This window comes from Siphateles boraxobius, unplaced genomic scaffold (assembly GCF_051911475.1).
Source record: "Siphateles boraxobius isolate OS27281-9 unplaced genomic scaffold, OSU_SipBor_1 30, whole genome shotgun sequence".
In the NCBI taxonomy this organism is placed as follows: Eukaryota; Metazoa; Chordata; class Actinopteri; order Cypriniformes; family Leuciscidae; genus Siphateles; species Siphateles boraxobius.
In genome coordinates, this window is record NW_027508920.1 from 13,313,927 (window position 1) to 13,338,285 (window position 24,359).

General features: G+C 42.2%; 1 protein-coding gene and 1 long non-coding RNA gene across 2 annotated transcripts in view; one reads left to right on the forward strand and one right to left on the reverse strand.

The window, feature by feature from the left end:
• LOC143757271 (uncharacterized) overlaps positions 1 to 13,780 on the forward strand; it is a 158,403-nt gene extending 144,623 nt beyond the window's left edge. The window contains exon 3 of the long non-coding RNA XR_013210466.1: positions 13,767 to 13,780. This is a non-coding gene — a long non-coding RNA (uncharacterized LOC143757271). The remainder of the gene's footprint in view (positions 1 to 13,766) is intronic.
• chrna5 (cholinergic receptor, nicotinic, alpha 5) lies at positions 1,166 to 23,193 on the reverse strand. Its single transcript, XM_077248270.1, has 9 exons — positions 23,074 to 23,193; positions 22,634 to 22,741; positions 15,090 to 15,241; positions 14,723 to 14,767; positions 14,404 to 14,513; positions 5,278 to 5,455; positions 4,784 to 5,116; positions 1,626 to 1,994; positions 1,166 to 1,507 (listed from the first exon to the last, which is right to left on the reverse strand). The coding sequence occupies exons 2-9, from the start codon at positions 22,704 to 22,706 to the stop codon at positions 1,349 to 1,351; spliced, it is 1,419 nt and encodes a 472-aa protein (XP_077104385.1). The 5' UTR covers positions 22,707 to 22,741; positions 23,074 to 23,193; the 3' UTR covers positions 1,166 to 1,348.
• Positions 23,194 to 24,359: the final 1,166 nt, after the last annotated feature.

A 24,359-nucleotide genomic window follows, 5' to 3' on the forward strand; every position in this document is an offset into this window, starting at 1 on the left:
AGTGTGTTAGTAAAGAAGATAGTTTTTAACTGTTGGCGGGGATGATCTGGCAATAGGGAGGACCGGGAATTTTCTCAGTAAGTCATTTTTTGTTGCATACAGTGGAACCAGTATGCAACTGGATTCTCACCTGTCTTCATCTCTGCCTAAAACGTAACAACATCAAAGCTATTTATCTAAACAAGTGGTGTTCCAAATTTGTGCTTTTGAAATTTGTGCCATCTAAAAAAAAATAGCTTAAATAATATTTGGTTTGGGCGCAGTACCAAACTTTTTCCATTTGATCCCAGCAAAGCTCCACTGATCCACAGTGGTTGGTTTTCTGATTTGCAGTACAGTATAATTTTTCTCTGTTGTATATTTCATGCATGCAAACACACACACAAACACACACACACACAATTTTTTAGTACAGTACATACATACACCACACTCTGACATCCATATACCAACACACCCACACAAATAATTTGTCCAGTTGGTTCTATAATACACAGATGCAGAATATAGGAAAAAGGCAAGTATTTGATTTATAGGCCAAACCTGAGAAAATGGTGCCATCTTGTAAAAAAAAAAACAACTTAAGTTTGTCAAGTGACGAGAATAATTTTTGTGTGCAAAACCCCCCCAAAATAACGACTTAATTCAACTATTAATTTTCTTCTGTGTGGGCCTCTGATGTGAGTTCACGTGAGCGCCACGACGCATTCGCGAGAACTGAGAAGATGACGCATGGGTCTCGATGTAGTGTTTAAAATGGTTCTAAACTGTGCATTTCCAGGATGTCCGAATCATGAAAAACCAACGAGAAAACGTAAAAGTGCCCTAACAATGTCGCAAAATGAATGGATTGCCTTTCACATTTTCCCATCAAATGATTGTGAGCGTCATAATCTCAGTTCTCGCGCATTTTTTTTTTATTCAAATTGCAACAACCTTTAAGCTAACATCACATCCCAGAAAAAACACACTTAGCTGCTTAATATTGCTGTGTAGCAGATTATATTAGGGGGAGGGGCATTCTCATACCAGAGAGCATTTAATTTGGGGGGGGGGGGGGGGGGGATAATTAATTGTACACACCCTTGAGATCAAGATGAGTAATCTATATTTTTTGTTAATATTCTCAGAAAGAAACAATTATAAATTGTCACAATGCACAATAACCTTTTTACTGTAATTTTTATTGTAATGAAATCAGCATAACAATAAATGTGATGCAGCATGTTACAGCATTAATGACAGTGCTCGAAGTTGCATAGATGTTTTGAAGACTAAAATAATAAATGTAACAATGCGAAAAATTTATCCAAGCAAAATATTTTGCAATGTTATGCATTCATGTGTTTCAGCTGGTACTTCCAGCATAGCTGGGAACAATCATATTGGCCCATTTATAGATGACAGGGATAAAAAGGAGAGCAGACCCAAGCAGTGATACTAAGAGAAATGCCCACAGGAAAACCCGGTCCAGGACCCGGGCCACAAACTTCCAGTCCTGAACAACCTAAAAAGAGGCATTAAGATTATTCACGAATTAACGAATATTAACGAATTACATTATGAATTACATTAGAACTCACAAAAATCACATCATGCCTGGGATTCTAAAGTGAGACTCTTACCTCTCTGACTTCATTCTCCTTCACCACATGAAGCGTGATGTAGTGTATAGATTCTAAGGCTGCCCGCAGACTGTGTTCTGCACTGAGCAGAGTGGTATCCTGGCCTAAACTCTTCTCACACCCCAGCCCTCCTCTTCCGGTTCTATCTGCTCTCTGCCTCCCTGCGGTGGTGGCGTAGCGGTCCACATGGCTGCGCATGCACAGCAGTTTAGGCAGGTGGTGCAGAAAGATACGGCGGACCCAGGGCGCCATGCTGTGATGAGTAGATGAGGAGCGATGATGGATGTTAATAGCAAAGACGGTGATGACAATGGAAAGGGTCACAAAGATCATAGTGAAAACCAAATATTCTCCAATGAGAGGAATCACCTGGGACAGAAAACAACATAACAGAAAACATAAGTCATTTGACAATTGCAGAGCGTTTTAAAATTGAGAATGAAAGAATTAAGAGTAAACAAAATTCAATGGAAATTCTCAATATGGGTTTATAAAACAAAATAAAAAATTGTAACATAAAATTGTATGTATGGTAATCTAATACCGTAAAGCAGTTTTTTTTTTCTCAACTGCAGTCTTAGGGACACACCTAATGTTTTAATCCTTCCATCATGTCATTTTGACCCAAGAAAATTTTGTTTGAGTGTTCATCGGGGTCTAAGACTTAAGGACTTTTGTCACACTTGAACCACACACACACACACACACACACACACACACACACAAACGCACGCGCGCACACGCACGCGCGCACACGCACACGCACACGCACAGACACACAGACACACAGACACACACACACAACATGATTGTATTCAGATTAGGAGTTTATGTTGTTGTAATAATAAAAAAGTAACAAATCCTTCCCTCGAGGGTCAATTCAACCCCCTTAGAAATAAATGGAATGTGAATAATGCTTCAGTAATAGCATACATAGAAAAACCTAAAAATGAATGCTCAAAATTAAAACTACAAATGCAAAGACTTCCTCAATAATGATTTTATAATGTCTTCATGTGTATCTGAATGCATACTGAAGAGGTAAACTCAAGAACTGACTTTAGGACCCAGCGGAACAGCTAATTTGCTTCATATAATGCTATGAGGTCATCTAGTAGCAAGAGTCATGAAATATCATGTTATATAGAGGTCGTCAGAGACACCCAAATTGACCGATGTGAGATTTTAGAGCTAATTTGAGCTGGTTTATGCATTTATTAAATAATTATTTTGAATTTAGGTTGAAAGAATGTGAGGAAGTGGTGGGCATAGATTAATTTTTTTAATCTAGATTAATCTCACTGGAATCTTGGAATTAATCTAGATTATTCTAGATTAAAATGGCTCATTTGAATACTGCCGAAGGCATCCAGAATATGTGTGCTACCCAAATAATGACCAAAAGTAAGTCTTTGAGAACGGGTTCCTGAAGCCAGGTGGCGCATTAGACCAGGGGCTCATCTCCTGTTTCCAAAATGCATCACAAACTGCTTGAGAAAGCTGTTCTACTATTATAATTGGTGATGAAAATAAATCATGTTCAATCAGATGTACTTGTGTTTACTAACTGATAGAGCTGTGCTGACGGGCTTGCCTCGGTTGCACTCAAACATTGTAGCCTAGTTTGACGACGACTCTTCCCCTGCGCTACATCAGTGCTTGGCCCGGCATCTACCGCATTAGCTAAGGGATGCTTTGCGTTTAGGTGGTACTTGAGTGAATGTGTGGAACGCTTTTCAGAGATGATAAGGTAACTTATTTTAGCACAATTCACACCCAGCGGTAATTTGGGAAAATAAAATATCCAAATGCTCCACATGAAACTTTGGTCTTCCGACCTTTTAACATCGTGTCGATTTATTTTGGTTAATATAAGGGAGAGAGAGCAAGACAGCGCTTAGTGTGGAGATGGTGAAGTCGCCTGGCTCCGAAGTGAGAGAGTGCGCGCGCGCTCCCTCTCTGCTCGATCTTTCAGTTAAACATGTGTCCTGTCACAAGTGCAGCAGTTCATCTACATTACTCACCGATCAAATAAGACTTTGGCGGGACAAAAATTTGCTTTGGCTGGCGCAAAAAAAATTCAATGCAGTAAAAACCCTGTTATTGCAAACACAAAACAGCATAATTTCGTTTAGTAAAATAAAGCCAAGCTTTAGATCGTCTTTTCCACTCCATGTTTACCTCCTCTGCTCAAATCGCTTTGACATCACGAATGACGCAGATGCGTATAGGACGTCGCGCTATGGTGCCCGATAAAGGACAAAAGGGAAAGTTGCGAGTTCACGGTCTGTATATTATGTCTGGGACTCGGAGCAGGAGCATTGATAAGAGGAATCGTTAACGTCGAGGGCATACAATATCAATGGTTCGTAAAACTTAGAACCGGTTCTCGAGTGGAACTGGTTTTCAATTCCCATCCCTACCCCCTACAGTGCAATTCGGGTAGGTATACATCCGCGCAAAAATATCAAGGTGAAAGTCATCATAGCTTGCGTAGTATAGACCCAGCTCCCAACCCAACTTTGAGAATAGATTAACGGCAATACTTTTTTTTAATCGCCCGATAAGAGTCTCACGTTAAAGCAGCACGTTAACGCCGATAACGGCCCACCACTAATATATATATATTAGGACTTCGGGTCATTTTGACCTGCAAGGGAAGGATTTGCTACAGAATGCAAAAAGAGGATGAGGGTGTATGGGGTGAACTATCCCAGCCCAAAAGCATTATTTTGTAAAACCTTTTTATTTCTTTCACAGATTTCTGTGGTCCCCTTGTCCCTTAAAGTGGTACCCCAGTTCATTCAAAACTTGACAACTAAAATGATGGATTATAAGATCATATAGATATATCATATATACCATTCGATAAATCAAGTTAGGAGTGTTATACTGCAGAATGACAAAAGGGTCCTCAAAGTAAATACAGAAAAGAACTTAAATGTCTGCATGAATTAACTGATATTTATAGTGAAACTTTATCACAGACAACCAATAACTGACAAATACTGCAATTTACTCTTATATTGCAGACAATAATGTGAAAATTCAGAAGAGTAGCTACTGTCTGTGGCACATTGATTTATAGAAGCCTCATTAACCTCGTTGAAATATAGAAGTTATTTAAAATGGCTTTGAATTCTTACAAAGAGTACCACCTTTGAGGAGGAAGGGATGATCTCTTCTATCACCAGAAGGAAGACAGTAAGGGAGACGAGGACAGACGTGCAGAGTGAGATTTTCTCTCCTCCATTAGATGGGAGATAAAACACCAGCACAGTCAGGAAAGACAATCCAATGCAGGGAATGATGAGGAAGAGTGTGTAGAAAAGTGGAAGACGTCGGATAATAAAGGAGTAGGTGATAGATGGATAGAAAAATGTCCCATCGCTTCTCAAACCCCGGCTACCTGTGGCCATCACAATCTCCCATTCTCCGTTGTCAAAATAGTCACGTTTGTCCACTTGTACATCCTCAAGGAGAATGTCCACCTTAAAAAAATGAATATTATGCAGTTGTTATTTAAAATATCCAAATGTTAAACACAGAAACTATCATATGGCGTCAGAAGACATGGATGTAAATAATAAATAAAGGTTTTTAAAACAAGCAAACACTCGTTTTAATGCATCTAATAATAGATAAAACATACCTGGGAACCATCGTAGGTCCAGGAGCCAAACTTCATGGAGCAGTTTTGGAGGTCAAAGGGGAAAAATGTCACATCGATGGTGCAGGCAGATTTATAGTTGGCAGGAGGGGTCCAGGAGATAGTGCCATCATATCTCACCACTGCTTTTGTCACTGTGGCCTCGAAATTACCATCTGCACTGCAGGTGAGAATCATTCAGTCATGAGACACAGAGTCCAAATTTAATGAGAATTAAGTCATTTGAGAGTAAAGAAAAGGTTCACATTTCAGTTGGAAGCATTAATATTGACCTATAGAACTTATAATGGTGTCTAATGCTGTCTATCCATTTCTAACACGGACAGGGAATATATACACACAGATCTAACAAGGTGATGGGAACTAGAGTCCTGCGCGGGACTGTTTTCTTCATCCCGCTCCCGCCCGCGCCCGCCGAATTTCTGACCATTACCGCCCGCTCCCGCAACGTATGTGTTACACTCCCGCCCGCTCCCGCAATATGTATGTCCACTCCCGCCCGCTCCCGCAAAACTCGGAGAATTTATTCCCGCACAATAATAGAGATGCACTGACTTTGTGTCTTCTCCCGTCCCGCAGGAAAAAAACGCGTATTTGTATTGCTATTATTAAAGAGATTCATGGGTTTGTTGGTTTCGTTTCCCTGGCCTGCATGTATTCTGATGCACTGATCAGGAAGATGAATAGTAAATGTCAGACTTGCCTTGCTCAGGTTTTGTGCTGTAAATACCCAGTTTGAGGTTCTTTTCCACATCATTGACATCTCCATCATGTCGTTAGGCAACCTCCCGATCCCGCAGGGTTTTTTTTTGCCCGCCCATTCCCGCCCGCAGCAAAGTTCAAACCGCCCGCTCCCGCGAGATTTGCGTTGGGTCCCGCGGGACCCGGCGGGACTCAATCCCAATGCAGCCCTCTAATGGGAACGTCAATGAAGTGCAATGAACTGATGAGTGACAGACAGAATGCTGGGAAATGAAGTCAAATGTGAAAGACACTGTGAGATCGAGGACCTATTGTGACAACCCAGGAAAACACAACCAGACACTGTGACAGTACCCCCTCTCAACGGAGCGGCTACCAGACGCTCCGTAACGGACAAAAAAAATTCAAGAGTTCAAGAGGAGGGTTAGTGGGAAATCCGAGGGAGGGGAGGGAGGGCCAGGACCATGCAGGGGAACAGGAACACAAGGTGCCGACTTAACGGTCGACCAGAGCGAAGCAGATAACCCCTCGGGCTGCCAGGGCGAAGCAGACAGTCCATCGGGGGGCCAGGGCGAAGCAGACAGTCCATCGGGCGGCCCGGGCGAAGGAGACGACCCATCGGGCGGCCCGGGCGAAGGAGACGACCCATCGGGCGGCCCGGGCGAAGGAGACGACCCATCGGGCGGCCCGGGCGAAGGAGACGACCCATCGGGCGGCCAGGGCGGTGAAGAACCATCGGGGGCCAGGGCGGTGAAGAACCATCGGGCGGCCCGGGCGAAGGAGACGACCCCTCGGGCGGCCAGGGCGGTGAAGAACCCTCGGGCGGCCAGGGCGGTGAAGAACCCTCGGGCGGCCAGGGCGGTGAAGAACCCTCGGGCGGCCAGGGCGGTGAAGAACCCTCGGGCGGCCAGGGCGGTGAAGAACCCTCGGGCGGCCAGGGCGGTGAAGAACCCTCGGGCGGCCAGGGCGGTGAAGAACCCTCGGGCGGCCAGGGCGGTGAAGAACCCTCGGGCGGCCAGGGCGGTTAAGACCCCTCGGGCGGCCAGGGCGGTGACGACCAGGGCGAAGACGACCACTCGGGCGACCACGGCACAGGAACAGAACCCGGCTCAGGAACAGCAACAGACATCGGCTCAGGGACAGACACCAGCTCAGGGACAGACACCAGAACAGTAACAGCCACAAGGACAGACACAAACACAGAAACAAACATTGGCTCAGGAACAGCAGACACTGGCTCCGGCTCAGGAAGAGCAGACACTGGCTCCGGCTCAGGAAGAGCAGACACTGGCTCCGGCTCAGGAAGAGCAGACACTGGCTCCGGCTCAGGAAGAGCAGACACTGGCTCCGGCTCAGGAAGAGCAGACACTGGCTCCGGCTCAGGAACAGACACTGGCTCCGGCTCAGGAACAGGAACAGACACTGGCTCCTGCTCATGAACAGGAACAGACACTGGCTCCTGCTCAGGAACAGGAACAGACACTGGCTCCTGCTCAGGAACAGGAACAGACACTGGCTCCTGCTCAGGAACAGGAACAGACACTGGCTCCTGCTCAGGAACAGGAACAGACACTGGCTCCTGCTCAGGAACAGGAACAGACACTGGCTCCTGCTCAGGAACAGGAACAGACACTGGCTCAGGAACTGGAACAGACACTGGCGCCGGCTCAGGAACTGGAACAGACACTGGCGCCGGCTCAGGAACTGGAACAGACACTGGCGCCGGCTCAGGAACTGGAACAGACACTGGCGCCGGCTCAGGAACTGGAACAGACACTGGCGCCGGCTCAGGAACTGGAACAGACACTGGCGCCGGCTCAGGAACTGGAACAGACACTGGCGCCGGCTCAGGAACTGGAACAGACACTGGCGCCGGCTCAGAAACTGGAACAGACACAAGCGCCGGCTCAGGAACTGGAACAGACACTGGCGCCGGCTCAGGAACTGGAACAGACACTGGCTCCGGCCCTGGAACAGACACTGGCTCCGGCCCTGGAACAGACACTGGCTCCGGCCCTGGAACAGACACTGGCTGCGGCCCTGGAACAGACACTGGCTCCGGCCCTGGAACAGACACTGGCTCCGGCCCTGGAACAGACACTGGCTCCGGCCCTGGAACAGACACTGGCTCCGGCCCTGGAACAGACACTGGCTCCGGCCCTGGAACAGACACTGGCTCCGGCCCTGGAACAGACACTGGCTCCGGCCCTGGAACAGACACTGGCTCCGGCCCTGGAACAGACACTGGCTCCGGCCCTGGAACAGACACTGGCTCCGGCCCTGGAACAGACACTGGCTCCGGCCCTGGAACAGACACTGGCTACGGCCCAGGAACAGACACTGGCTCCGGCCCTGGAACAGACACTGGCTCCGGCCCTGGAACAGACACTGGCTCCGGCCCTGGAACAGACACTGGCTCCGGCCCTGGAACAGACACTGGCTCCGGCCCTGGAACAGACACTGGCTCCGGCCCTGGAACAGACACTGGCTCCGGCCCTGGAACAGACACTGGCTCCGGCCCTGGAACTGACACTGGCTCCGGCCCTGGAACTGACACTGGCTCCGGCCCTGGAACTGACACTGGCTCCGGCCCTGGAACTGACACTGGCTCCGGCCCTGGAACTGACACTGGCTCCGGTCCTGGAACAGAGAACACAGGCATGTCCAGGATCCGAGCCAGACGCTCCAAATAGTCCATCAGTGTCCTCGCGGCCACGTGAATGGGCATCTCCTGATCCGTCTCCGACCGGGCAGACGTGGCGTGAACAGTCTCTGACTGGGCAGACGGGACATGAACAGTCTCTGACTGGGCAGACGGGACGTGAACAGTCTCTGACTGGGCAGACGGGGCGTGAACCATCTCTTAATCAGCCTCCAGAAAAGCGACGGGCTTCTGGGACACGGCCTCCGGGCCTTTGGACAGGCTAGAGGTCTTCCTCCTCCTCCGCCGTTTCCGCTGGTGAAGTGTGCGCTCTGGGCCAGATGAAACTGGATCTCACCAGCCCAGGGTCGAAGAGGGGCCTGAGTGGAAAATGGTGTTGGGATTCCTCTCGACCACCCTCCACTGCGACCTCCACAGGTCCCGCGGACGGACGGAGTCCTTCTGTCACAAAACACACACGGGAAGCAGAAAATCCAATCGCAGTAAGTTTAATAATGAGGGCAATCCAAAATCATTGTAATCCAAGCAGCGGTCAAATATCAATAATCAATCAAAACATAAGAATAAAAACAAGCAGGGAAACAGACCTTGGAAGTGGTGACATAAAACAAGGACTCCATGACGAACACTAACACAGACAGGGAATATATACACACAGATCTAACAAGGTGATGGGAAACAGCTGAGTGCAATGAACTGATGAGTGACAGACAGAATGCTGGGAAATGAAGTCAAATGTGAAAGACAGCGTGAGAACGAGGACCTCTAGTGACAACCCAGGGAAACACAACCAGACACTGTGACAAAAGTTAGAAAAGTTAAATCATATTCAACTACCCCTTTCAATTAAATATGATTTGAACAAATTTCATGGTCAAAACACTGTCTTGTACAAAACCCCTTCCGTTTTCTTCAGATAAAAAAAACAAACAAAAAACGATTAGACCCAACTCACATACATGTTATGTATTGTTACGTCCAGTGGATGCTACAGCAAGCAAAAGTATGAAATTGCTCATAACTCCTAGACCGTTTGTGCTAGACTCAAGTGTCTGATATCACTGTGATCCTTAATTGGCTCAACCGGAAAAAACGTATATCTTGCCCGATCGGAACCAAAACCAGTGCAGTACAATTCTCTGGACTCTCTAGATCAATAATTATCAAAAAAAAGTTGAACTTTTGCATTTGTTTGGCTATAAAAGGGTCATTTAGAAAATGGGTGTTGCAAAATACTCTCAAAAGCCTATCAATCGTAAATGAAAACTCAGAACTTCACAAAACTTGGTGGGCATATGTGACATAACATAGGAAACAAGATCTAATCTTATGGAGATCAGACCATAGGTGGCACTATAACTGTTAAAAAGTCAAGTCAAGTCAAGTCAAGTCAAGTCAATTTATTTATAGAGCACAACATAAACACAACATTAGTTGATCCAAAGTGCTTTACAGACGGTCAAAAATAAAAATTAAAAATTAATAAAGAAAACTATTAATAATAATAAACGAATAAAAGAACATTTCTACGTACATTTACACAGTGTACCATACACAGCGTCACTCAAATGCAAGAGTATAAAAATGAGTCTTTAGGCTAGATTTAAAAGCATTGAGCGATGGAGAGGCCCTGATATTAAAGGGTAAGCTGTTCCAAAGTTTAGGTGCAGCAACCGCGAAAGCTCTGTCGCCTTTTGATTTGCAACGTGAACGAGGAACTGATAAAAGAAGCTGGTTACAGGATCTTAATGACCTAGAGGTTGTATGTGGCTGGATAAGTTCATAGAGATAATCCGGGGTTGATTTTTGGAGAGCCTTATATACAAAAAGAAGGACCTTAAAATCAACTCTAAACTTGACAGGGAGCCAGTGCAATGAAACAAGAACAGGAGTAATATGCTCCCGTTTTTTTGTTCCTGTCAGCAGTCTGGCTGCCGCATTTTGGACCATCTGAAGCCGAGATAGAGTGCTTTGTGGAAGACCGACATATAGAGAATTACAATAGTCCAGTCTAGAAGAGATTAGTGCATGGATGACAATTTCAAGATCTTTTTGAGAAAGAAAATGTTTTACCTTTGCAACAGATCTGAGGTGGAAGAAGCTACTCTTTACAACCGTGTTCACCTGTTTGTCGAATTGTAGTGAAGGGTCAAAATAGACCCCTAGATTTTTTACATAGGGTTGTAAGCTATCACTGAGGGAGCCTAACCTACTTGTCAGAGTAGTATTGAGTGCAGAGGGGCCTAGCAGAAGCACCTCCGTTTTGTCGGTGTTTAGTTGCAGGAAATTGTTCGCCATCCAAATTTTCACTTCATCAAGACATGATAAAAGGAGTTGTATAGAGAAATCATTTTCAAGTTTGATTGGAAGGTAAAGTTGTAGGTCATCGGCGTAGCAGTGATAGTTTATGCCATGTTTCTGGAGAATGGAGCCCAGGGGAAGCATGTAGAGTGAAAACAACAAAGGGCCAAGAATAGAACCCTGGGGAACACCATAAGTGACGGGTGCAGTAGGTGAGGTAAACGACCCGATATTTACTGAAAACGTCCTACCCTTTAAATAAGAGTTGAACCATTGTAATGCCGTGCCTTGAACCCCTACTGTATATTGAAGTCGTTTCAAGAGGATGTCATGGTCAATCGTGTCAAAAGCTGCACTCAGATCTAGCAGTAACAGAATGACAGATGACCCCGAATCAGTAGACAACAATAGATCATTTGTAACTTTAAGCAAGGCTGACTCTGTACTGTGAAGTGCTCTAAAACCAGATTGTAACTTATCCAAAATGTTAAAGGCATCTAAGTAAGAAGTAAACTGTGAGAGCACTGCTTTCTCTAAAACCTTTGAAATGAATGGGAGTTTAGAAATTGGCCGGTAGTTACTAAGAACAGATGGATCAAGGTTAGATCTTTTTAGCAAGGGCTGTACAGAAGCATGCTTAAAAGACTCAGGGAAAACCCCAGTGGACAGAGAACTGTTTATAATAGTTAAAAGCGCAGGGCTAATAGTGTCTAATACCTCTCTAAGCAAACGGCCAGGCAGTACATCAGATTGACAGTATGTCACTTTCATTTTGGAAATTAATGCACTTAATTGAGACTTAGACACTGGTTTAAAACTAGTAAAATTACTAGAAGGAGAGATAAGGGGAGAAACAGCCGTGTCAGAAGGAGAGAGGCGAGATCTGATATCTAGTATCTTCTGTACAAAGAAACCTAAGAATTCTATACAGGTCTCGAGATTGCCAACAGGAGCTGAGCAGGTGGCTGGATTAAGAACTGAGTTTATAGTTTTAAAAAGAACTTGTGGCCTGTTTGCATTCATAGCAATTAAATTTGAAAGATATTGAGACTTTTCATCACTGACCGACTTTTGATAGGTGGCAAGACAATCTTTTAAAATTTGATAAGAGACCTGTAGCCCGTCCTTTTCCCACCTGCGCTCAGCCCTTCTGCATTCCCGTCTGAGCACACGGGTAGAGTCATTTAACCAAGGTTGAGAGTTTGATTTAGGTTTTTGCCTTCTAGGCTTCAAAGGGGCAACAATATCCAATGCAGTAGAGCAGGCAGAGTTGAAGACGAGAACCAACTCATCAGTGTTCATATCAGGTGACAAAGAGACCTCACAATTAGAAAAGGTGGTTGAGAATTCTAGTGCAGTAGTGGCATGAAAAACACGGGAGCAGCACACAGGCTGAAAGAGGACGGGCTGTACATATGGAACTGCAGGTTCAAATAAAACAGAATAGTGATCAGAAATACCAGCATCAAATACTTCACATGAATGCATAGAGAGACCACGAGTCAAAATAAGATCTAGTGTGTGGCCCAGGTTGTGAGTAGGAGAAGAGACACACTGTGCGAAACTGAGTGAGTCAATGAGGTTCATAAAATTTTTAACCATAGGTTTAGAGGGGCAGCAAACATGGATATTGAAATCCCCCAGAACCAACAGTCTATCACAGCGTGACACTTGATTTGACAGGAAGTCTGAGAGCTCATGGATAAACGTTGTGTTGACTTTCGGTGGTCTATAAATCAGGATGCAAATTAGAGGACCATTTAGGTCGATGTGCAATAGTTGTGCTTCAAAACTGGAAAAAGTATCTACGGGCAGTAGTTGACATTTAAATGACTTCTTAAAGATTGTAGCTAGACCACCACCAGATCCATTTGGCCTGGGAGTGCTGTAAAAGGAACAGTCAGGAGGAGATAATTCGCCCAGAGACGAAACATCGTCAGATTTCAACCAGGTTTCAGTCACAAACAGAAAATCCAAGGCATAAGATGAGAAGAAGTTGTTCATAATGAATGTTTTATTTGATAGTGATCTAGCGTTTACTAGAGCCATTTTCACTGAAGGCTGAGCTGATGCAGAGGAAGTTTTAGCTGGTGATAGGGCCCCAAGTGGGGCATATTCCAGAGAACGGTGATTTGCAGAGTTAATATTTCCGCCTTCTCTGCGAGATTTTGTAGACAGCCGACGAGAGGAAGACCAGACGACGGGAATAATACATCCGTCAACTGAGTCAACTGAGTGAGCTGAAGTAGAGAGCCCAGTACAATGTTTGTGGGAGCCCCGATGTATGTAACGAGGCCGGCGGGCGATACCAAGAGCAGCGCAGTGATTGTAAAGATTAGTGGGCAGTGATGACCGAACTTTAGGGTTCAGATGGTGCAGATCCAACGACGAATAAAAAGTCATGTCATAAAAACCCCACCGGCAAAAAGGCAGCAAAGTTTCTTGAGACAGCGCGCAAAAATAAAAAGAAGCAGATAAAAAAGTTACGTGCAATAAAAAGAGGATGATCATCCTAGAGTCGCGCATACCCAGCCAGATTTTACACCACGTTAGCCAGCACACCGGGCAGCTGAACTACTACACAGTGCAAGTATGTGGAAGATACAGCCCTTTCTAAGACCATATCAAACTGACTAGCATATGGCAACCAATAGTCCGAGAGAAAGTAGAAGCTTACTCACGGAAAACAGTTGAAGTAGCCTGTTTGCTTCGGTGGCGAAAGCTCGCGTTTGGCAGGTAGCAGCTTGACTGAAGGGATGCAGAGACAATTTTTTAAACAGCACCGTAATTCAGCGTTTAAAATCAGCGTTGAAAAAAAAAAAAAAAAAAACACGCTTGAGTAGTCCATAATTAGTCCACAGTTTGTCACGAAAACAAAAGGATAGCGAGATAGCAAGAGAGCAGCGGCTGTCAGAACACGCCAGCGTTCGCTCAGACCGGAAGCCAGTGCTGTTCAAGGCAGCAATCCCCAAGGCAGCAATTGCCTTGGCAATTGCCTTGGCAAAAGCTTTAAAACCATGTATTTCCTATGGTAAATTGCCTGTATTGGCTGTAAATGGTCTTTTCCATCTATGATGTCAGTGGTTAAATGCTTGCTAAATAAAACTTAATGTCTCTAATGCTTATGTGCTTAAAGGCCTTAAATGCTTGAACTTTGCTCAAATGCTGCTTGCAGCTTTAATATTTATTTATTATTATTATTTCCAATAATTGTTACATCCTCTCCTACCCATAGACAAAACGGGGAAGATTATAACATTATAACTATTTATTAATAATAATATAAGTTATAACAGTATAAACATTCAAAATATGTGTGTATTAAAATATAAAATATCACAAAAAAATATTATTAGACTTTTTACGTTATTTATGGCTCTAACAGAAATGTTAAACATACTGTTCAGTCCCTCTCTGGTTTCCTTTCGGACTCATACACGTACTTGTCATAGAGCACGATGTCGGGTCTCCATATGGAGTATGAGGGAACTCTAATGGAAGTGATGCCCAGGTAATGATCTGGATTCCATTGGAGCTTAATGTCTGTCCACTCCTGAATGCAGAGAGACATTGATTTATCTGCAAAGCTGATCACCAAATACAACCGTAAAGAAAGCAATTAAGCACATTGGCCATAGTTAAAATTTAATCTATCAAAATGTTAACTACTATCAAAATGCAGACAATATGAAGGCAAATTAAGAAAAAGTATATTGCATATTAATCAGATAAACCTCATTGGGTTATTAAGTCCTGCTGTACCTGTTTTATCCACACATTGGTCGTCATCAGCTGGTTCTTCTCATCCTAACCAACAAAAAATCTGATATTATATCGGTTATTCTATGTGCCTTCGTGTTCTGCTGAGATTGATTTTTATGTTCTTTATGTCCCAGATACACCAATGTTGTACATGACAGATATTATGGATTATTTACTAACCCCCGTTAATCTAACTCTTTTTGCTACTGACTCAAAACAGAGCATAATGGTTAACAACAAATAAATTCCTGAACTATTTTAATGATAGAGAATTGCCTAATGTATATATTTTAAAATGTAATTTTTATTGTAAGGTAACATTTTGCCTAAAGGAGGAGAATGCAATTTCAGAAGGACTAATTCTCACCACATCCACCAGCTGGGAGATTGCCAGGCCAAATTTCACCTGTACCGTTCCATTTAGATCCTCCACTGGTCTCACCCATTTCTGGTAGTTGCTGAAGAGATGTTTAAACAATTTGTCTTCTGTCTTGGTATAGGAAGACAGCACAGGAGGCCCTTAAAGAAAACAACAACTTCATGTTAATCTCTTTTCCATTCAATCAGGATGGACTGGGACACTAAACAACAGTGATTAGATGGCAGCAGTCTCAGATTCAAAGACCACACAGGCTCATAGAAGGTGTGACAATTTGGTTGACACTTTATCAATGAACATATTGATCTCACAATGAACATCTCACATAGGCTTTGTAACAAGCTTGCACCTGCACCTTTTAGTGTCATCTACAAATTCAGTCCAATAGAATTCATTCTTACTCGAATTATGGGATATCAGTGAATATCAGAGCTTGAGCCTTTCAAAGCTGCCTTAAAAATGACTTCTGTTTTAATGTGCAGTGTATACTTGATGAACTCGAATGAAGCTCATTTGGCATTTTTATTGGGTCTCCAGCAGCTGCTGCTATCATGCCTATATCCTGATCAGATTTGCCTCTCAATGCCTCCAAAGTCTTAGTCACTAAGGGAAACATAATTTGCTAAACATGTGTTCTTGTCAGTGGGACAGATAGAGTTAAGAATGGGGATTTATGAATCTCTGAATGTGAAACTGGTTTAGATGATCTGGGTTGTGTTACCATCACTGGTGTAATGGATATTCTTCAAAGTGGAATGTCAAGCTACTTTATGTTCCAAAAATTTAGTGAGCGGTCTACACTTTTACATAGGAAGTTGCATCCAAAGGAAGCATCCTAACTAAAATGGAAGTTCAAACAGGACTGATTTTAAAAGTTTTAAATTTGCAGTAATTCTATGCATCAGACTAATGCTCTTCATGTGCATAACTGAAGTACATTTGATGCCAAACTAGTTTGCCAAAAGCATGTTGATAAACTAATAACATGATATTCATATATACGTTTAATCTGCTTTCTTTTTTCACATTACTATATATAGTATATAGTATAACTGTACTACACTCACCGGCCTGTTTTAAATCTAAACCGTATATAATATGGTATAGCTTGCTGGAATTCATTTTTCTGGATGTCTAAAGCTGGATGTAATATAAGACAGAATAAATCATCTAGCCTCATTGAGACTCAAGGGAATGGTTTGACCCGGAAGCCATAAAACACTGCAAGTGTCATTTTTCTCATTTCTGTCTAAAATGAAGTTGTTGACCATTGGTGCTGCATTTATCATAAAAAAAAAGTGTGGTAAGACCCAAATACCTTATATTGATTGATGCATATCTGTGCCGATTATTCAGCTCCATATTTAGATATTGATTGGATTTTACAATTTTATCTCTGCCCCAAAGCAGTTTATTGTTGTTATGAAACTGGTCATTTCACAGACAACCGCAGATGGTATTCCAGTTTCAGCTGGTTTTGCCATTGATCAATGTGGTTCTGGTCTCCCTTGATCAATATAGAATAATTAAAAAATCAGTGTGGGTGAACATGTGAACCATGACTTATTAAAACACTCTGAATCACTGTAGGCAGAATCTGATCTCTGCTCTAAACTCTGTTTCTGTACATCATCAAAGAACATAGTTGTGTTTTTTACTATTTTATTTTAGAATAAAATATTTTTGCAACACATTCATGAACTGAATTGACCATTACTAATTAAAATGCAAAAAAATGACTGTGACAAATGCAATTGCAATTCTCAATTAATTGTGTATAAAAAATCGTGTAAAAGGCTTTAGTTGGTCAGTTCTACAACCCAGTTCTACAAGTGGTAACTGAATTATATTATTTAATATGACTAAATCAACATGACAACGTTAGGTTACACAAACAAAAGTAATTTAAGGGTCAAATGCCTTCCTATATTTTCACTTTCTACAGTGTTTTTACTAAAGAGCCCCGTAACCCAATATAACATCTCTGACGTGCACTGTGTGTGCATAGATTGTAATCATCAGTTTGGCCTTCAATTCTCAATTAACTTATTCTCAGCTGCTGTCAGTTAGTTTGTATATGTGCTGCATAACATAATATTTTGAAATCAACTAAATCCAAAAGTTGGATTATCCGTAGACTTTCTGACATGCCACATTCTTTACAGTTTTGTGGCACCTGATATTTTATACTATGAACATAAAAGTCTTCATCTCTGTCTGGTCCTGATTGTCAAGCCCCTCACTGACTAACGCAGAGCAGGAGACAATCCATTTTGGAGTGTAATCTTATCAGTGACACTGAGAGCCTCTATTACAGAGAGGGTCACAGAGCGAGTAAATAGCTGTTGGAAATATTAATTGGATGAAGAGATGTGATGTGATGGACAAGTGAATGAATCACAGGTCACATTTTATCCCAAAATAATATAATATAATATAATATTATATTATATTATATTATATTATATTATATTATATTATATTATTAAAATTGCTCTGGAATAATCAATTCTGGCCAATCACGCCATCCAGAGGTCACTGTCATCCATGGCCTCACTTTATATCGGCAAATTAAATTGGATCAAATTTCGGTCCATCGAGGTCAGATGTCCACAATTAGCTACTTTATAGTAGAATTTAAAGTTGTAATTCTAAAAGAAAGAGACACTGACACTGTTTTTTTATGTTTATGTAGCGCCCTCTCCCTGAGATTTAAGTGGGAGGGGCCCTGGGTTAAGCAATGAATTATCTGCTGAAAAGCAGATGTGCAGGATTCATCCCATCGATCTCCAAAGGGCTCGGATTCCTTGAAGTAGGTAATGCTCTTTTCTTTGCCTGCCTTCTTTCCTTGTTGTGTCGGTGCATAGCCCTTAGTAAGCTCAGTCAATGGCCTAACAATGGAAGAGTAATTAGTAATGAACCAACGATAGTATCCACAGAATCCCAAAAAGGATCGAAGGGATTTCAGGTCCGATGGTTGGGGCCAACTGATCACAGCCTCAATTTTATCAGGATCTGTTGATATCCCTTCATTGGATACTATGTGTCCAACATACTTCACTCGGTTCTGGCAAAAATGACATTTGTCAATGGACACATTTTACCCCGCCTCCTCCAGGCGATCCAGCACTTTCATGAGCCTCTCCTCATGTCCCTCCAGAGTCCTTCCAAAGACTATTAAATCGTCTAGATACACCAAGACTTGTAGTAGGTTCATGTCCACGACAACTCACTACATTAGTTTCTGGAATGTCGCTCTGCGCTCCAGTGACCCCTTGTGGCATCCTCTCGAATTGGAAAAATCCTAATGGGCAGATAAAAGCAGTTTTTTCCTGGTCGGCTTCTGCCATGTCTATCTGATAATAGCCACTTCTTAAATCGAGAACAGAAAAGCACTGACTACCTGCTAGACAATCCAGTGCATCGTCAATTCTGGGTGTTGTGTATTGGTCGGGAACAGTTCTTGCGTTCAGGGTTCGATAATCAATACACATACGGACGGCTCGATTATTTTTCCTTGCAATCACGATTGGGGATGCAAATAGGCTGCGTGACTCTTTAATAATACCAACAGTCAAGAGGTCTTGGAGATGTTTCCTCACATTGTGTCACGTTTCATGAATCCACTGTCTCATTTTGGTATGTGGTGTGTGTGTATGTGTGTCTGTGTGGGCGTGGTTACTATTCCCGTTTGATTGTGTTCACCAGCTGCAAGTCCTTACCAGTTTCTTTATATGCCCAGTAATTCCCATCTCACATTGTCAGATCGTTGTGGCTTCCCCGGTGTCGTGTCCTGTTCCTGTGTGGCTCTCTGCTTCTCCTCGTGTGTTCCAGTCTTCGTGGATCTTCGTCGTTGTTTCCCGGTCTGGATTGTTTATTGTTCCTGTTTTGAGCACTCCGTCAACATCTCCACGAGACTCCGGCTAGCCCATCGACGTCCCTGTGTCACAGTTCATCTGAGTGTTTGTCCCCGACCTGTGTTTCTGTGACTTGTCTGACCAACTGGAATAAATAACTTTTACTTGCAATTGTATCCGATTCGTTCATCACACATTGTCTCTATCTTCGGGTGCTAGACGCCTAGAACGCTCTCGAAAGGGTCTTGATTTCGGAAAGCCGTATGTTATGCTCTACTCCCTTGGCGACTCCTACATACCACTCGTGAAGCGAGAATACTTTGGTTCTTTTGCTCAACTTTTGTTGGAGTCTCTCCCTCCATTCTGCTGGAATGGGTGAATCCCCAAAGTTGAACAATTTTGGATCAATCATCTCATCAACAGTTTCACTCACGGCAGCCGGGCTAACCGGGTCTGCTAAGTACAAATAGCCAAGGACAGTCCCTACCGGGATGGTCACTTCTTTCATTGATTTATTTTGCAAGGGCACCAGTAACTGACTGTTTTCCATTGCCTCACTTGGCACTATGACGGTTTGCACTAACACTCCAGCTGGAAGTGAAGTCACAGAAGACGACTCTATCATCAGTACTGTTTTCTCAAGAGGCTCTGTTATTTCCACCTCACATTTTGCGCACCACTCACCTCTGGGCGAGTGACTCATGGGTTCCGGACCTGGCCACTTCACACATCCAATAGCATCATCCATGTCAAAAGGTATAATAGCGGTCGAACAAGATGAAATTTCCTTCTCTAAGGTGGGCTCAATTTTAATACCCAAGGCAGTGGTCTCCAACATGGTGCCCGCGGGCACCTGGTAGCCCGCATGGAGTCTCTGAGTCGCCTGCCGAGCACGTTCTAAAAATAGCCTGAATTGTCTTTCATTTAGTTGTTTTTTATTATTATTTATGATGATGGCATAAAATGAGAAAATAACTAATGGTAACATTTCATATACCATTAAAACATAATAAAATAATAAAATAATTAAAAATATTTAGAATCTGCACGTCGAGCACGCTTAAAAAAAAACGTAACGTAACTTCAGTGAGTTGAGGCGGTCGCGGGCAGACCGATAAATTTATAAATAAGATAAATTGAACTATAAAAAATAAAAAAAAGATTAATTATGGCTGACGATGCAGGTCATGCAAAAAAGAAGACTTATTATTTTAACGAGGAGTGGGAGACAGAATTCTTCTTCACTAATGTTAAAGATAAAGCTGTATGCCTCATCTGTGGAGCACGCATTGCGGTTGCCAATGGTCTATGGCAGGGGTCTCCAACACGTCGCTCGCGAGCTACCAGTAGCTCGTGGCCTGATTGGAGGTAGCTCACCAAGGGGGCGATCACATATCGCATCTTTTGCGCGCTCAAGTTCGTTATTTCAAATGTAGGAAGCTCATAATTGAAGCGACGCACTCATTTTTTCCATGTACAGCGAGATGAACAATCCATTAGCTACTAAAACTTCTTTGTCATTGTGGAGAGCGCAGTGCATGGTTGCATAGCAATGACAGACGCCACGGGAAAATCGGACCGAATTTTACTATTAATAATGAAAGATAAGCTAATGTGCATTGTGACCGTCAGTAATTTATCTTTTTTGACTCATTATTTTTATAAAAATGATTTAAAGGCTGAAATATGCGAGCTTTTTACAAATCTTTTTTTGTCAAAACTTTATTTGAACTTGTAGGCTACATGTTAGTAGATAACATGTCGCAAGACACTCCTTTAAAATCTGACCATTATTTTTAATGTTGTTATTTTGTTTATGTAAACAAAAAGTGCAAATGAATTCTAATAATATTTGTTATTTGCTGGTTTTCGACATAAACCTTGGTGAATGGATTTTATTGTGTAGTATTAGTACTTTTTGAACAGGATTCAGTGATAACTGATCATTTTGGTCACTATAATCATGAAATGAAATTTTCAGGCCATTTCATCTCTAGTTAAGATGCACTATAAAATCAACTATAATTATGTGTTTTTATAGTATAATACGCAAAGTACAATTTTCTTTAAAAAAATTAATCTCTGATTCTGTTCTTTTCTCTGACATTTAAGGGTGACATATATAGGCCTACAAAAACTCTTTTAGGTCTAAAACAGTTTAGATAGTTGTTAATATGAGAGTTATGAGACATTATTTAAGAGATTTAAGTATAGTATTAGCCTACATGAGTAGCTCTCGGCCACTATATTTTTTAAAAAGTAGCTCTCAAATGAAAAAAGGTTGGAGACCCCTGACCCAAGGTATGTGCAATATCTGTCCCTGTTGACTCTTTACATAACTGGGCTAAACGGGTGAACAGACTGGCGTTGGTGCCAATGATCACAGCAGTCTGGTTAGGGCTTGTAGGACCAGGGCAAATCAGTGCCAGAACTGAAATACTTTCTGTGTCACCCGTTCTCTAGGAATTCAATGTTCACTACTACATACCCTGTATACGGATAACTGGAGTCACTTAAACCCCATACAGCCAACCCAGACACAGGATGGATTGGAACCTCAGGTAGATATTTTCTGTACCACTTCTCAAAGATTATGGTCACTTGGGACCCACTGTCCAATAAAGCAGAGCATGGCTGTCCATTTACACGCAATATGTTGGACGTGCAATATGCCCTTCCTCTCCACAGTTGTAGCAAAAATACTCTTCGGAGTCATTGTACTGCTTTCTTGGACTTGCCAGGGGTTTCTTTGGAGCACTGGCATTCAGAGTGAGAGCTGAAACCCCATCTTGGTGACAGTTTTTCCCTGTGACTTTCCGTTTTAGGCTCTTCACTTGCTTCCTAAGAACAGCATTTTCTCCTTCCTGTTGAATGTCACTGCTATTTGTTTTAAGACTGGAGGTAGGTTTGTGATCTACCACAGGTTGTGACTGACTTACCATCGAGGCAAACTGAGACTTTAACTCTTTGATCTCAGCTTTCAGAGTTTGAATCTCTTTATGCTTACTATCCGTATCCACACTTGTACAGATTTTTTGTACCCTTGTGGTCAACTTTGCACGAGAAGCTTCATATTCTTCTACAGCCAGGATTTCACTTAACAGCTCAAGAAAATTAGGAGGTTTTGTCTTTCTTTCTCGAAGTCTCAAATGAAGCATCATCAACGAGGCCCACAGAGAAGGAAATGAATAGTTGAAATAAAGTCGTTATTTTTGTTGTTTTTTTGCGCACGAAAAGTATTCTTGTCGTTTGATAAACTTAAGATTGAGCCACTGTAGTCACTTGGACTATTTTAACGATATCTTTAATAACTTTTCGGGGCTGGCAAGTTTCAATCCCTGAAGAAGCCTATGGAAGAGTGATCCAGCTCTCAGATTTAATCAAAAATATCTTAATTCGTGTTCCTAAGATGAACGAAGGTCTTACGAGGTTGGAACAACATGATGGTGAGAAAATACTGACAGAATTTTCATTTTTGGGTGAACTAGCCCTTTAGTGGTCCTAAGATAAGATTCTACTCAATTTGTTTTAGAAATTGTCTATATTTTAGATAAAAATTATTGTTTCTTTCTTTAAATGTTCTGTTAAATTATGGGCATGACAGGCTTTGTGGGATTTCACCCAGGCACAGATGGGATGAAGGTGGGGCATTGAGCCAAGGTCAGAGATACTTACCTATAGAGGAGCAGAGGACAGCACAGCAGACTAGCAGGAGGAGAGCTCTAACAATGCTGTGAGCATGATGCATGATACCATCAGGAGCAGCAAAGCCAGAGAGAAGACCTGCAAGCAGACATAGGCATGTATGCACTTTATTACACACAAATACAGTCTGATCTGTTACTAAAGACTCACAACCCTTTTAGCAATTAAACATATATGTGATAGGCAGTAAAGACATTGCACATGCACCTGAACGCTGCATATTTTGCATATTTCATGTGTGTGCAATTGATCACATAAAATGTTCTGCATCATGCACATGTGAACAGACCTTTACACAAGCACACAAAGCATGCATCTATCCACCAGTCTTTTGAGATTACACTCGCATCAGTGTCTCTTTCTCTCTGTTTATCTCCCTTTCTCTTTCTTTGTCAATTTATTTTCCTTACCTGATTATGGACAGGAAGAGAGCGGAATCCTTTAGAATTTTACTTTTCCATTTGGTTGTCGTGTGTCCATGCCAACCAGTATGTGTGTGGCTGCTTACTCACATACAAGCCGTCATGGTCTCCTCCTCCTCTTCCTCCTCCTCTTCCAGAAAGGCAATCCCACCCACCTCACCCCCTTGCAATTTCCCCCACAGAAAGAAAAACAGCCAATCACAGCCATGGATCCCTCGTTATCTTGTAAAGTCTGCCACCTCGTGTTCAAAAACATGCCAACATGTTAATGAGAGTACAACATAGGTCATTAGGCTAATGAGCCTTTTGTGGATAGAGAGACAGCAAATACTTCTATTACATAATCTGTAAAATTGACAGGCTTATTGCTTGCACTATAAATAACACACATGTATAGTAACATATTAAAGTAATGAAAATGAACCCTATTTACTTTCATATTGGACATTCCCGGTCATAATGTGAACGATTCATGTAATTCTAAAAATGCTTGTTTTAGTAATCTTTAAACAAAAAATATATTAACTTGCTCGTAATTCTCTGCTAATCTCACTTAGGCTTAATTTGGTTTTGAACTACTAATTTAAGTTGATTTAATATATTCACATATGATACTCTGTGGTGTATCGACATTTATAAATGATGCAGAGAAAACTGCATCTAAAACACAATAATAAATAACCAAAAAAATAAAACAAAAATAGCATTATCATATGACATCCCCTTCAGTCAATAAAATTTAAATCTGTGCCATACGCTTGACATTTTTTTACAACAAGGAAGTGAAGGAGACACTAACCCATATTAGGTCACATGCTGTCAAGGCTCCATTGAGAGTAAAAAATATTATTGTACATCAAAATGTGTTTTTTTTTAGTTTTTGGTCATTTTTATTGCACATTTTGTAAACTCAATAACTCAAAGACCACAAAATCTGTGTGTTATGCATAAATGACAAATTCCTTTTAGGGGATGTATATTTTTAGTGTAGCTGGCACTATTGTTCAGTAACGGCAGGCAGTAAAATAGCATTTTTGCCTTTGTTTTAGGTTGATGTTAATACGTTTAATAGAAGACAGAGAGGGAAAGCTGTAGAGGAGAGCGGGGCACAATCTAACACATTTTGGTTTTGGCTCAATTATTAAAAAAATAATTAAGTTAGATTCATCTTTTTTTACACAAGCAACATACACATCTCTGCTACAAATGAACACTTTAAGTTGTTTTCTAGGACCTACCATTTTCGTACTGTTGCACTGAAAGTGACAGAAGAT